This window comes from Amblyomma mixtum, chromosome 3, assembly GCF_055824585.1.
Source record: "Amblyomma mixtum isolate Tamu chromosome 3, ASM5582458v1, whole genome shotgun sequence".
NCBI classification, from domain to species: domain Eukaryota; kingdom Metazoa; phylum Arthropoda; class Arachnida; order Ixodida; family Ixodidae; genus Amblyomma; species Amblyomma mixtum.
The window spans coordinates 251,307,531-251,322,808 of record NC_143014.1 but is presented as its reverse complement, the minus strand read 5'-3'; the positions used below and the strand labels follow the sequence as shown (position 1 = coordinate 251,322,808).

Sequence of the window (15,278 nt, the reverse complement as noted above, 5' to 3'; positions counted from 1 at the left end):
ATTCAAAACAGCATGAGTCCATCCAAAGAAGCATTGCTTAAATTTGCGCACTGTAATTTTACTCATCCTATGTGTTGGGTCCTAGCTTCAGTTTGTGTAGCATACGGGTTAAAAACTGTCTTGCCCATAAGCTAGACATAATCGCTGCGGCAGGAGCGATTGTAAGAAGGTGATAATTATAGCAACAACGTGAGCAAGTGTTATCATTGCGCATTTACATCATCACTGAGGTGTACGAGTGACAACAGCGCAGAGCCAAAGATGACTCACATATCCGAATAGGCGCCACAGTTTCCATGCTTTTTTTCGCTACCGAGGCTTTCTCCTGTAGCAAAACCTGCAATAAAAATTCGTTGGAGGCACTTAGATATATCTTAAGTGCGGGAAGACGAAAGCCGTTTGCGACTCATTGTACTGATTTGAATTTGCCGCGCCTGAATTCATTTCACGACAGAGAAGCACAGCGTGGCGAGAGGAAGCGGTGACGTCACGCTGCGCATGCGCAGTGCGCCGGCAGTTGTTGCTTGGCAGCGGATCACACTGCTTCGACGTCCTTTCATCTGATTTAACGTCATCATCCAGTTTTCCTCGTTTTTGAGCAATTTTTGCCCAAACGATAAATGTTTCGGTGATCTCCAGTACTAATTACGCTTAATTAGACATTTTTCAATCTAATTTGACAGAAATAAGGCGTTTTTCCGCCCATTCTGTGATAATTTTCACTATGCTGTGACGACTTCCGGTGAATATGACGTCACGCCGTTCCCGTCGCTATATCGACTTCCGCGCTATATCCACGCATTTTGTTGTTTGTTTTTTCGCTGTAATTGGCTATAATTAATTAACTATTCACTCTACAGTCATCAAACGGCGTCAGGGTTACATTCTGTCCCCCCTATCTGATGCTACCATTCGTTTTCTCCTATCAGCTGCGCACGTCGATGAGTCACCCCAGGTGCTGGATGCAACGCCGGACGGACGGACGGACGGGAGAATGAGTCATTAAAGGATTTCGCCTTAAAATGTGTGCTGTGAAAAAAAAATTAAGCCGTCTTTCGTGGTGCTTGCTTAAATTCGTTTTGATTGGGTTTACGGAGTTCAACGTCCCAAAGCGACTCAGGCTACGGGCGCCCAGCTGGAGTCGTGCGGCGAACGCTGCCGTCTCCGCCTTGGCGCAGTCCGCTCGGGCGCATCCTTCCATGCGTCCTGCACACCGAAGGTTTTGCTGCTTGGTGCCACCCCGCTCGGCGGCGATAGAATTTAAAGTTCAAGTGAGGATGATTTTAACAATTTCAAGTTCAAATAGGTCTGTCTGTATGCTTTATATAAAAGTAAGTTTTACCTAAAAGTTACAAAAACGATGCAGTTTATTGTTTTTGTAATGTTGATTGGTTAATTTTTAATTTTCAAAATTAGTCCCTCATTTGGCGTTGCAGTCACTAGCGTTTGCTTGCTACGCGCGCAGACTGTACGCACTGAACGCTTCTGTGCGCTGCTTGTTTCGCGATCGTTGGCGCTTTACGCTGTTTGCAGTTCTCCCACTGTATCTTTTACTACCAGCGCTCCGCCAAAATGTGAGCCTTGTTTTCCAGAAAAGTAAGCCATCTTTCATTACTGTTGTGTAGTGAAAACAGCAACCTTACTGCGGCTTAGCCGATAATGCGGCTGACTGAACCTTCGGTTACGGATCTCGCTCCTTTGGTTTGCACATCGTAAAGCAGTATCAGCCAGTCTTTTACGTACCAAAATGTGTTGTTCGATGTATTAAAACTGTGTATTTGCATGTGTTTGACTTTTGTTGTTGGACAACGCCGGCAGCCACTGGGAACATAGGCGCCACCGTGTGGCCGACTGCCACCGGTTCGTCAGAAGGCCAGGGACTTCTTTGTGGGTGCAAACCCAAAAGCTACCCTCGACTCGTCACCGTCCTTTCAGGAAACCGCCGGCAGCAGCGGTGTGCAACAAAGAACCCCCTCAAGGGAGATTGCATGACAGTGACTTTTCCCGCTTGCTGTAATGTCCTAAGCCTGGGAACCGCAAGAGTTCTTAAGTGAATGGGTACTAAGAAGGAGCCGGATTGACCCGCGCAGAAAGGGACTCTGGGGTCCGTCTAGTTCGTTTTTTTTTCACTTCGACAGATGGCTTCGTGTGCACTACCAATGTTGTAGGGCGGGACGAGCGATTCGGAGACCCGATCGCTTTTATTGAGATCAGATCACTCCGTACATCGCATTTGTTAACTAATTTGATAACTTGTTAACTAAGAGTTACTAATAGTGTCAAAATTTAAGGAGGTATAACGAAGCAAGGAACGAATTGTGTCGAGGCTTGCTGCTATTGGATGCTTACTAAATGTGAGATGGACTCCCGAGGGTTTAAAAGCGAGCCCGGGAACCCAAACCGTCGTGCTAGACTAGGTTTAGATGATCCGCATCTTCGGCTATGCCGAGGGGGGAAGATTTCCTTGTTAGCCAGTTCCATCTTATTTGTCACTCTTTTTAATATTCTGTACACTTTGTAAATCTCCTGTATATAAACTTCAGTTGTTTTTCTCGTTAGCAACCGTTGTTGGCAGTCGTGATTACACCGTCGCCCACAGGACACATCGGGTGCAAGGAGCCTTCAAGTCAGCAAATCGTCGCTGACTGCGCACCTCCGGTGCAAAGCAAAGAACCCGATAACTTTAATACCCCTAAAGGACTAATGGCTTTTGAAACATGGAATAAAACCACCTTGGAGTAAATAACTTCACAAGGACAAAAGAGACAAGGAGACAACGGACAGGCTCCTCGTCTCTTTTGTCCTTGTGAAATTATTTGCGCCAAGGTATTTTTATTCCAAGTTTCAAGATGCTAAACCAACTAGCCCGGCAGCATGCATTACTGGACTAATTGTTGTGGCAGCGCAGTTCGTTCCCGAAAGGACGAACATTTTATCTGGAAGAACGATAAATTTCCTATAGTGTTCTGTCAGGGTAACCGATACCGTTCATAGCCAAGAAATCCGACTTGAATTTCTTTTCGTTGGGAGCCAAGATTTCTTATGAACTGTCCGTTAAAAAAAAAACCTCTAACTTCGCGGCATTTAGTTCAAGAAACAAAAGTAAACAGCCGCAGCCAGCAAATTAGCCAATAAGTTTTAAACTTTAACCTTAGGTGATCCATTTTCCTCCACCCTACACGCTACCTAGCGGCGTAGCTTTAATCCTTGTCCTTTTCAGGCTCATACAAGCTGCCTTTGCTATAATGTTCTCACGTTTTCCTGAATATATTTATAAGCCTTTATCGGTGTTAACCGCCGAACGGCTTGTGTATACGAATAGAAATGTCGCTCTTTTATGTTGCGCACTCACGCCCAATTATGTCCAAGTTGCAGGTGTAGACGTTCTCCGCAATGTCGATAGGCTCGGTCGGTGACTTCGTGAGCAAATGCTCTGCACGGGCCACCAGAGAGTCTGCGTACTCTTGCATGACGCTTAAATAGCCGTCCAAGGCGCTAGCTCGTAATCCTTGCTGTATGTCTTTGCGCTTGATCCTCGAGGAATCGCCGGCCCTGAGAAAAAAAGCAAGCTCAACAAGACAGACGGAATTGAAGATTTTATTGGCGCTATTTATCGCGCGAGCTCAAGAATAAACTTTCTAAACTTCTAGCTTTCACAAAAAATCAAACAAACGCCATGGTTTATCTTTCTGCAGTGCAGTTTTAAGTAGGTCATGTGGTCGACTTTACTGTAGGAAGCCATGCTTTTAACATAAAGATTGCTTGAGAAGAGGGACTAAAATACGAACGGCATACATTAGGCTTTTCATACTGGGTTGAAAACGTTTTGTTATACAATACAATGGAAAGATGCTGGACTTTAAATGCTTTGAGTGTTCTCCCTCCCACGACAATACAGCACCGGAATGCCTTCGACATCAGCCATATACGGTGGCAAACGGTGGTTGAAGGAGCGTTTCTTTGACGACATGGACGCGAATTTATTTGGCATAGAAGTCCTTCTCTATGCTGCTTCTCTCATTCGAAACATACTGTAGTATGAAAGCAACCATGGCGGTAACGTTCAATTATGAAGACACTAGGGAAAATTAAATTTGACCTTCCTTATTTCACTTCATTTAGGGGGTTTAACGTGCCAAAGCGACTCCGCCTTTCAGGGATGCTGCAGTGGAGGGCTGCGGATGATTTCAACCACCTGGGGTTCTTCAACGTGCACTGACATCGCACTGCACACTGGCCTCTAGCACTTCGCACCCATCGAAAGGCGACTGCCGCGGCCGGAATTGAACGCCCGTCTTTCGGAACAGCAGCCGAGCACCATAACCGCTGAGCCACCGCTGCGGCTTAGTTTAAATTTTGGTGACAGTAGTGCAATGGAGGGAGACGACAGGAGTGCTGCGTTAATAAGAAAGCATGACTAAGTGAACGCCCCAGTCTTACAAGTGTACCATGCTAAAATGTTCTCATATGCTGCACCTCCAGATCATGCAATACAAATATAGTTTACATGCACCTTTCCCTGAGATTACAGTCGCGAGTAAAAGAGATTAGCTCTAGAGGCGTGTCAAAGGAGCGACATATAACATCGCTTTGCGCTGCGGTTGCGAACACGCCAATAACGAAAGTGCCAGGTGTGTTCGCAAAGCGCGGCGCTGCGCCAGCCGAGCGGTGCGATTCTCGCCGCTCCAGTGACGTCATTGTGCACATCTTTCCAACAGGATACTGTACGTTGCGTTCTTTTCAGCTGCAAAAATTTTAAAAACAGGGCTTTTAAACTTCAGTATTAAACAGACAGATGAAATAGATTACGAGAAAATGCACATGAAATTACTCACCTTAGGAGAAGGCTTTTCCTACCGATCAATGGGACCAGAAAATTATAGAAGAAGGGTTTCCTGCTCTTGCACGTGAGGATGGCCTGACAGGGCGTAAGTGTTATAAAATAGCAATCACGTTTTAAGTTTTAATCAACTAACCATAGAATCTTTCGAGTCTATGATGCCACTTCAATGTTTTTTCAACCTCGGCAAATTGAAGGCATTTAAGAGCTATATCATTGTCACTGCTTTCTTAGACTTTGTAATGGAGGCCACTTATGAAATTTTAAAGTTAAAGGATGGACTTAACTGGGCTGAAAAAAATAGCGCGCTGAGTAGGGCACGCACAACTTTTTCTCTTTTCTTGCTGCCTCAAAGTCGAAGAAAATTATCATTGATTAAAAAAAAGAATACACCGTGATTATAGACTGTAATTTGAAGACCTGATCAAGCAATTGGGCTTTCGTATTAAAATAGAACCGTCTAGCTAAGCCACACTGCGCTTTCACATATACTTTTAAAAAATTGGTTGCTTTGGTTTTATTGAGAAATGTTAAGCGCAAAAGTGAATGCAATCACCTGTGCAGCTTCGGGCGTGTGTATACCTACGATGGGAAATACTCCAAGGTATGACTTGAACGTCTGCCCTTCATACTGCTTGAACAATTGACGCAGAAAGCGGAAGGCAACTGAAATAGTGAAAGTGGTGAAAAATACAGGAGTGCGAGGTTGGTGCCGGTCGAGATTCGTAATACTTGTGAGCCATGAGTGTAGGCGTTTATGGTTCGCCAACCGCTTCTCGTTGACTGCTGTGCTCCGCCAGCCCACATCCTAATGTTGAAAGATCATAGACACAAATTTTACTCGCTTGTTTGCTTGTATCAAATGAGGCGTTAGCCATTAAAATAGATGTTTCACAACAAGGTATTCGCCTAAGAACACTACTTAATTTATTATTGGATTTATTCTTCATGATTTTCTTGGCTTCGGTGTCATCAACCTGACGATGGCTGTCACGTGTAGTTCGCGTTTACGTCACGTTTGCCACTAAAAAAGTAAAATAGCTAATACGTAGTTTTTTTTTCATGCCTCACGTGACCTACACACCAACTACATGTCACAGTCACTGCTCGGCTGGTGAAAACGAGAGCGAAATAGGATTACGAACAAATTCAATTATCAATTGTTTAGCAGTTGTAGGCGAATACCGTGATGTTTTCCATGTATACCAACGTCTAACGCATGATTTGAAAGAAGGAAAAACGCAAGCGAAAATCCCTTAACTTGTAAAACATGGTTAAAATGATCGCGCAACCAGCTTTTCAATCACCGGCGACAACGCAGGCGATAAATGCGACAAATTCGCTGCCCACGCTATCTCCGCTCTATACCTTTCGGGCTGCTCCGAATAAATAGCGAGAATAAAAAAGCGCTCAGATTCGTCTTCTGCCACCGCGCAACGCAGAGTGAACCACAGGGAGACTGCTGAGGCCAAGATATTGCTCTTAGCCACTTGTGCTGTGGTCTGAATGATGTAGACAGAGACAGGACGGACTGCGGGTATTAATTGTTCATGGCTATGTTTTTTCGACGAGAAAGCAAAGATACTGCATCTTTCCGCAAAAAAGGGGATTTGAGACACCAACTATCATTTTGCATTTCTAGTGCTGATACGTAAGCTATCTGATAACTCGGACTGCCCGCGTTTGCTCATCCCTCCCGAATTTTTCTTACTGGGGTAACGTTAGATTACTTTTTTTTAATATATCGAATCAATGGGAACGAGGCACCTCGAGAGCTGTTTGGCAAAGAACGACGGTAGCATCGCGTTATTTGAAGGCAGAAAAGGTCTGACTTAGAGAACATCCTTTGAAAACAAGATCAGCTTTAGAACACTTGAACTGACCTTATTACTACAGCATAGTTCGGCAAAGTTTAAAGGCGTCTTATTTCAGCCTATAAGAAGGCCAATACACCAACTTTCTGGGACAGCAGAATGAGTTCGATTTTTCTTTATAGAGTGAACACGAAGTCGTAGTTTTCTTCTTACACTGGTTGGTTCACCCTTTGAAATGATCAAATTTTATTTGACACTTGAAGCCCCACACAGGCGAGTCGTAATGGCTCCGTCAAAGCGCCAATGTGTAGCTTCTTCTGCTGTGCTGAAATTCGTGCTTTCAAAAGCATAAATCCCTTCGCTCAAAAGCTAATACCGCCAAAATTCATTGTGGCCCATCTTTGTTCGTAATTTTACATAGAACTTTCAAGCTGCCTTGCTGTTTCCGCCCACTCCACACGAATCACCGCAATTTATCTTAGAAAGGAACGTTTTGCTGCCCAAATTGCTTCCGCCTTTTCAGCTGTAAATCAATCGTAAGAATACGGGTGCGAGCGTGCCACCCCATTAGGTCTGAATAGGGCGACAGGCCCATTAATTCAATGCCTAGCTGTTAGCTGCACGTTTCCTGAAAGGGAGAGAAAAAATAACGCGACAAAAACTGCGACCTTTGCGGGAACGGGCAACTCGGATTTGAAATCGCAGAAAGTAAAAAAAAAATTCCATATATCAAAATTCAAATTTCCCCCTTGAATAACTCGTTTTCTATTCTTAGCTGACATCTGCAGAGAAGTACCCGAATTTTTTTTTTTTTTGTTATCAGCCGCTGTGGTACTTGAAATGGTCGGAAAATACGCATATGGTTAACCCTGGTATCCTTGCGGGGATTGACAAGTCCCCGGAGAAGCAACCTATCGCGTGACCTTGTAGTGTCATCCCAACCTGCCAACCGGATTATGAGCAAACTGACCACCGGGGCAGGTGGAAGTTAAACTAATTATCGGTCGCGAGAGGTTCCTCGGGAAGAGCAGCTTGGGTCGCTCAAGCCCCTCCGGTGGCAGCACCTGCCATCGCAGGGCAGGCACGCATCTCTTAACCACTGCAGCAATTCGCCTGGAAAGGTATGAGGATTCCCAGGGATCTATCAATTAAGGTCGAGAAAGACCGATTCTGCAAGTATGGGCATAAGCACATTAACTCTATCGCGTCATACCCTTAAGGCGGAGCTTAAGTGTCCTCCCCAATTTTGTTCTTGTGACAATATGGGGGGGGGGGGGGGGGGGGGGGGGGGTCTGTTCCCGCCTTCCTAGGGCTGTGGTTTTTTGGGGTTGTTATTGTTTCATTTTTCTTCCAAATATTTTTTTCCGCCTCATGATCCTCCCTTCTTCCCTGCCCCGTGGCGGATGGGATTTCAACAAAATGGCTAATCCATGGTTTTCCCTCGGTCTTCGTTCTTCATCCTCTGTGCTGATAGGGGTGCGTTCGTTTTCGGTCTCACTCCAATGTGCTGACTTTTCACCTCTGCGCCTTTCATGTTTCCCGAGGACGCGTTGCTTAGACGAGATTTCCTTGTGGCAGTCCTTTGAGAAGCCGGGCTACTCGTGAGAGATCTCGTCTTGGGCTTTTCTTATCTTTAACGACAAAGCATCAGATTTATCGTCGCACCCCCCCCCCCCTCAGATATCCCAGACGAAATTCGCTGATTGGTAGTGAGAGGTCACGTGACCTTTTGACGTCATCACAAGCTGCGTACCGTGGAAGCTGTCAACCGCTCCACCGGATTGTGAGTAACAAAATATTGCATAATCGAGAGAGGTTACATGACTTCGTGACGTCATCCCGACCTGCCCACCGAGTTGTGCCCAACCTACTGCCCAGACAGCAACCTAGATAAAAAATCGAAATCAAAAAGAGAAAAAAATCTGACGCATGAAAATGCCGGCATCCTCACAGCGCAGCTGATACCTCCTTCTGCAGATAGCAGTCCGAATGTTGCACTAGAGTTGTTTGGTTTGGTTTTGTTTATTGGGGTTTAACGTCCCAAAGCGACTGAGGCTATGGGGGACGCCGTAGTGGAGGGCTCCGGAAATTTCGACCACCTGGGGTTCTTTAACGTGCACTGACATCGCACAGCACACGGGCCTCTAGAATTTCGCCTTCAAGAAATTCAGCCGCCGCGGCCGGGATCGAACCCGCGTCTTTCGGGCCAGCAGCCGAGCGCCGTAACCACTGAGCCACCGCGGCGGGACCCCTAGAGTTGTGGTTCGGGCTTTGTCTGGTTGCATCCCTGTCTGCAGCATGTGAATAATGATGAAGTTCACTGATCACTGACCCCGGTCAGGGACCGGTGAACTTCATCAGCCATGATTGCTGACCAGCAGTATGCCGTCAAACTATCGACTACACCTGAATGTTGCGGTTAATGGACCGAAAGCTGCAGAGAAACCGACGAAAACACACACAGAAGTTGCAACAGAAGCTGCGACACATGTGAAATCTAATGCTATCGCATTTCCCTCTCAAGGTTACTTAAGTGCCTCCAGAGTTTGAACGCGATAGCGTTAAGGCTTCTGTGCTGTGGAAAATCCAGCGTGGATCATTGTGAGCGAAAAACCAGGGACGCATCTGCCACCTATAGACCAGAATTCAGAGCTGCTCCCGGGCGCGGCCATTTTGCGCTGACTGGCGCTCCGCGGTGCGGGCGTTTCTCTGGGGACTGCGGGGCTGCGGCAGCTCCACGGCCGCGCCTGCATATAGCCGCGCTTCGGGCGCTAAAAAAACGTTGTCGAGCATACTTCCGCCGCGTGGCTGTGTTGCAGGAAGTATTTAAGTTATCAAAGCGATAATATTGACTCGTTTTAATGACATTTAGTTTGACATTCAGGTCAATTGTGCCAGCGCTTAGAACTCGCTCGTGCTTATATCGCTTCCGTCTTGGTGCTCCTCCGCAAACAAAACTTTTTGTTCAATATCAAGCATTAGGTGTGCGGCTAGCATGCAGTTCCAATTCCCATGCACTCTTATTCCTTCCTGCCGGCCATAAAGCCCCCCCGCCCTCCTAAACAGGGCTTTCTTGTCGTCTGCCTGGTGCGCCAGTTTATCAACAAATTACCGCTGTGAGCTCAACTGAGTCGCAGCGCCAACAGAAAACAAATTTTGTCATGGTTTACGCAACCTGGTGGATAAAAACGTACTTTCGCTCAATTTATCAAAGCTTGAATAGATATGAGCAGCTAATCCAGCTTTCGCTAATTGGGAGGTCTGAAGTCGCATTATTTTATTTCAGGAGCTCTCGCCACGTGTGAGTCTGTTGCGTAGCCGTTTGGCTAAGTGTGGAAAATATAGCGAAATCGCGCATATTTTCCTATGATTGAGGGAGATACCGCCCCGCCGCGGTGGCTGAGTAGTTACGGCTCTCGGCTGCTGGCCCGAAAGATGCGCGTTCGATCCCGGCCGCGGCGGCCGAATTTCGATGGAGGTGAAATTCTAGAGGCCCGTGTACTGTGCGATGTCAGTGCACGTTAAAGAACCCCAGGTGGTCGAAATTTCCGGAGCCCTCCACTACGGCGTCCCTCATAGCCTGAGTCGCTTTGGGACGTTAAACCTTAATAATAAACTAAACCAAACTAAGCTAGATACCAACAGCAGAAAGATACTATAGATAAACCTTTACCCCCCCAGATCCCTCTGACATGCGTGCGGAAAAAGCAGCTGAAATGGGTAGCGGTCGTGTGCTTACAATCCTGTGCATGAATTGTGTTTAATGGGAACAAGAGCAAGCTCAGCGCAAGGATGCCGAACACGTACTGGTGATCGAAAACATGCGCTCCGTCTGGACAATCTTCAGTCCGCAGCTCGCCTATACAGTTACTACTCCACTGAGTCAAATCAATAGATCTTCATTCTATTCCCTCGGGCCTCGGGCCGCGCGCGCCGACAGATGGCGACTGGTGTCGAGAGTAGGAGCGCGCCCGCAGCCTGCGTGCGAGGGTAAAAAAATCTGGTCTATAGTAGGATACAACTTTAAAAAGGAGCAGTTGTTAACACCAGGCTACGGACTGCGGCGTCCTGTATCACTGAGTAGGGTAAAAGTGCGGGCTAGTTGGCGATCCATAACATATAAATACCAGCGCAAACCAGCAAGACACACGACGGAGAATGAGGACACACAAGCGCTGTATCACTCCGCTCGCCAATCACAACTGTTAACGAAATCAGCTTTTTAATGCTTGTCTTTATTAAACGAGCCAGGTATCGAAATTCGAGAGCTTATGAATTTTTCTTGTGATTAGCTTCTTGTATAGTCAGCAAGAAAAATTTTGATGGACTACTTTTTTGGCAGGGAAGAATACTCTGCCGTGGTCCTGAACGTGGACGGAGCTTTACTGCAGACCTAAGTTGTATGCGACTATAGGTCACATGACCTACATCACGTCATCAAAACTTGGTCATTGTGGTTGGTGCGACCTGTCCATCGGACTGTGAGCAAGCTATCCACCGTGGCAAGCTGGCAGATAAGTTAATGATTGTTACCGAGAGGTCGCGCGGTAAGAGCAACGTGAGTGTCACATGCCACACCGGTGGCTGTGTTTAAAACAGCGACCTCACGGGGAAGGAGCGCATCGCTCTGCCACTGCACCATTGTGCCAGGCGTGGTATCAGCCGTCCCCGCGATCTATGAATGCAAAGTAGAGAATGACCGTGTGTGCGAACCACTATGCAAAGAGTATAGCGCATGGCCACTGAAGAGACCCATTATCTCTATCGCGTCATACCCATTAAGGCGGAGCTTAAGTGTTCCTTGAAGTCTTTTGTGCAAAAGCAGTACTTCACGAGGTCTAACCGGTTCACCGAATTTGTGTGAAGCTTGACCTTGAAGGTGACCTTTGCGAAGCCTGGCACAGCAACAGCCCATGCAGAAATAAAATAAATATTGCGCCAACTGGGTTTCGATCCCGCAGCGGTGCGAGCAGATCACCTTCGTTGGCCACTGCAAGAAGGCACTATGCTATCGCCGCAACCAGTCGCGCCTCGTGTTAAAGTGCAACACACTCTCGCTCTGCACTGCACATCGTCGCCATCAACTTTCATCTGCGGCGCGAACAGATCACACAGCTTAACCTCGATCAGAGCTTAACCTGAGTAATATCGTCTCCAGACGTGCCGACGACTCAGCAATGCAAAACCATGGGCCAACCAGGCTAAAAACGCGCTTTCGCACGTCTACTCGGTTCAGCTACATTAAAACCCTACCACCTTCTTGTTGCACTTATGTGGAATCTTGTGCAAAGTCTAAAAATGCAAACAAAACACCGCTAAAATTTGCACACAAATACCACTTTAATTGCCACCAAATTAGGTTCACATTCGGCGCAGAAGCAATCTCGCCAGTGCGAACCGCAGAGAAATTTAGAACAGTGGAGACGGAACCTCGGAGAGCGCCTATACTTGTGTGTGTTGCTGCCCTCTCTATTTCACTCGCCAGCGCGGCGCCTGAAAAACATGTCGCGCCGCAAAAAAGAACTGGAAGGTTCTGGAAGCGGGGCCTGTTTTAACGAAGCATATCAGTCAGTCTTGTTCCCAGTCGAATCTTATTCGCGGTTTGAAAGCCTCTATCGGCTTTTGAGAAAAGGAAAGGCGTATAGCTGGTTCACTTTGTCAGTGGACACCTCAAGCGCACCACGAACGCCGACTAAAGACTTTGTAACTCAATGTTTCAGTCAGCGTTAGTGGCGCGCTTGAGGCGTCCACCGACGAAGGGAACCAGTCATGTGCATTTCCTTTCCTCAAAACCGAAAGAGGGTTTAGACCGCGAATAAGATTAGACTGGGAAAAAGATTGATTTATTTGCTTCGTGCAATCAGCCCTTGGTCTCCACCCTTGGTCTGCGTGTCTCACCAATGGGGACGCACGGCCGGTGCGAGAATGAGAAGGAAATTGTACAGTTAATACCGTGTGTACGTGCGCGCCTACCTTGGCGCGAAGAACGGACAGACGCGGAGCACGCCTATACTATATGAAGGGCCTTGGCCGCTGTAAGCACCCGAGTAAGCACCACACGCCCAGCCACGGACAAGCAAGGCAGCTTGCGCCGACCTGCAGGACGGCTGCATCATGATCCGTTGGTCGTCGACTATCGCAGTGCCTGGTTAACAAATTGTGTTTTGTTTGTTTGTCTCTCTCTTGAAATTAGTGCACTTTAGGTGCAAGGCTTTTGTTGTATTGAGGCCTCTCGAGCATTACTTTGCATGAGTTTTATTGCAATCACTTTGTATGTGGTCGTAGAAGTGATTGTAAATTCCTCTCTATTGTCTCTTTACTGTATAAGTTTTGTTCTGTTTGTGAACCTTTCACTCCGACCCATTCTTTGGCTTGCGACTTGCGAAAGCTGGGCACCAAACGACCCCTCCCCCCCCCCCCACCCCCCCACCCCTTGTCACTTGACAGCTTGTCTCTGGCTGAGCTTGCCACGCTGAGTCAAGGACATCTCTTTTTATACCGCGACCGCTACCCCCCCACGCTCTAAGGTTGCCTAAGTGGACGCCATACGTGCGCGAAGAGGTGACATTGACATAATACTGAAGCATTGTGCAAGTAGTCACAAGATCGATAACAACATAGACAAAGAATTTCATCTCAATCGAACAAAAAATAAAAACGTTCTTGAAAACCTCGTACCCCCTTAGCTGCATGCCCAATCAAGTCAGTGTGTTTTTGATTGCATTGTGCAATATTCCTTCAATGGACCAATTCAGTAGCATAGGTGTGCCTGAAAGGGCTTAGTTAGCCACCACTCGAATGATATCAAAATCTCTTTGGTTCTAATAAATGTTTCTCCTCCTCTTGCACGAAGTCAACGAATGCATTACTTTGAGGGTAAGCCAACTTCACTATTTTTAACACTGCGCTTCTTTACTCTTCGCCGGTGAAATAAAACCAGTGCCCGAAGGTAATAAAAAGCATCCTTCTGTTCAATACCACGCACCTTGCTTTTTTTTTGATAATGCGTCAACATAATTTCATCGCCGCTACATTTGCAAAAAATGAAACGCGGCGAGTGCTCCAGTCTGCTTGAGTTACCTCGGCTGCACTTTCTTAGAGAGTAAAAAGAAGAATGCATTCAGGGAATTTATTAAACCAAGCATATGGCATGCCGTTTAAATTTTTTCGCCAAAGTCTGTGCAAGTTATTCAGCGCGAGTTTCTGTTTTTGTTCATGACAACCAGCGCTCATGACAACCATGACAACCAGCGGTTGAAATACAAACATTTTCAGAATCGCTGAATACTTAGGTTTGGTTAGATGCTAATATTCGCCTTAGGAACACTGCTTCGATATTCCAGAAGCGCTAATACTTGCAGTTTATTTCACTGAACATCATGATGTGGTCAAAAATAAATAAAAATGGCAGCATCGCTACAATCGAACACCGTGAATCCTACGTCGGCCTTTAGCCTCCACTACTGTGCTGTTACTTCAATTTTATTTTTTTGCCCTGCAACTAATTCAGCGCGAAATAGTTATCTATAGACGTTTCGACTCCGGAGAGTCTGTACTCATTGCCCGAATTACTCACAGAAACGCAACAGGTTGCTGTTTTAGGTGAGCTTTTTTTCAGCGCAGCGCTCACCTTCTGGAAAGGAGTCGATAGTGCGTCGCTTTCTTTCCCGGCAGTACACCCTGACCGCATGCAAAATAGGTATTCCACCCCAAGGTCCTGGCAAGGGCCTCAGGGCCAGCCAAGTCCGCAGCCATGGCAGATACCAGCGCCTGACGAACCACGCCCCGATCAGCAGCGCCGCTGTCCACAGGAGCACATTGCCGGGCTAGAATAAATGTGTCATCATCATCAGCCATCTCACCCATCGCAATAAAAAGGCGTGTAGACCTGAACCTGTCCTGCATCAGAAGGACGGGATAAATACAGTTAGCTTTATCACCTTCGACTTGAATAGTGGTGCTGCTGAAGTTGCTGCTTATATGACATTTGAAATTTGATATTTATTTACAAGACCGCCGACATTTTTGCATGAGAAGAGTAGTGGGCAATCAGTGCAGTGAAAAGAGAAAACAAGCATACTATATATCTTCTCCACAGACAGCAACCATGACTTAAATCTTCAGGCAGGCAAGAAGGGACAAATTGACCGTTGCCGTGCTAATGTTGCAGCGTGGCAGTTACGGCCGCATCCTAGGGCTTGTGGTACGACGGAATAGAACACAGCATGTGCTCGGGCCGGCCCAAAAGCCCAGGCACGTGGACTGGACGTGCTCTTTCGTCGGGCGGGGGCCCTGCAGGAATTGTGTACGGCTTTTTATTCATTATTAATGAGTGAAGTACACTTGGGGCGCTCTAGCGGCGACAAGGGAACGGTTACGGACAAAAAATCCATGGACGCACTGTTAGACATCGGGAACCTGTAGTTAGATGCACCGCAATAGTGGCCTACTCAGTCCCTCTGTTTTGTGGCAAGGAATACATCGGCCAGACTAGTCGATGTATTAACAAGAGACTGCTCGAACACATTTCCAATATAAAGGATTATAAATCTAGCTACCTGATCATACACTTTCGAAACTGTAGCCCATGTCGTCGCCGGCCTCTGATGTTTAAAGGGAAACCG

The 15,278-nt window shown here is 46.8% G+C and overlaps 1 protein-coding gene across 1 annotated transcript in view; it reads right to left on the bottom strand.

Annotated features, from left to right (window-relative positions):
* The window catches only part of LOC149354332 (cytochrome P450 4V2-like), a 43,956-nt gene extending 29,445 nt beyond the window's left edge, over nt 1–14,511 (bottom strand). The window contains exons 1-5 of the mRNA XM_089575961.1: nt 14,340–14,511; nt 5,397–5,506; nt 4,836–4,918; nt 3,353–3,552; nt 271–337 (exon numbers count right to left, since the gene is read on the bottom strand). Coding sequence (XP_089432087.1) covers nt 271–337; nt 3,353–3,552; nt 4,836–4,918; nt 5,397–5,506; nt 14,340–14,511 — 632 coding nt within the window. The remainder of the gene's footprint in view (nt 1–270; nt 338–3,352; nt 3,553–4,835; nt 4,919–5,396; nt 5,507–14,339) is intronic.
* Nucleotides 14,512–15,278: the final 767 nt, after the last annotated feature.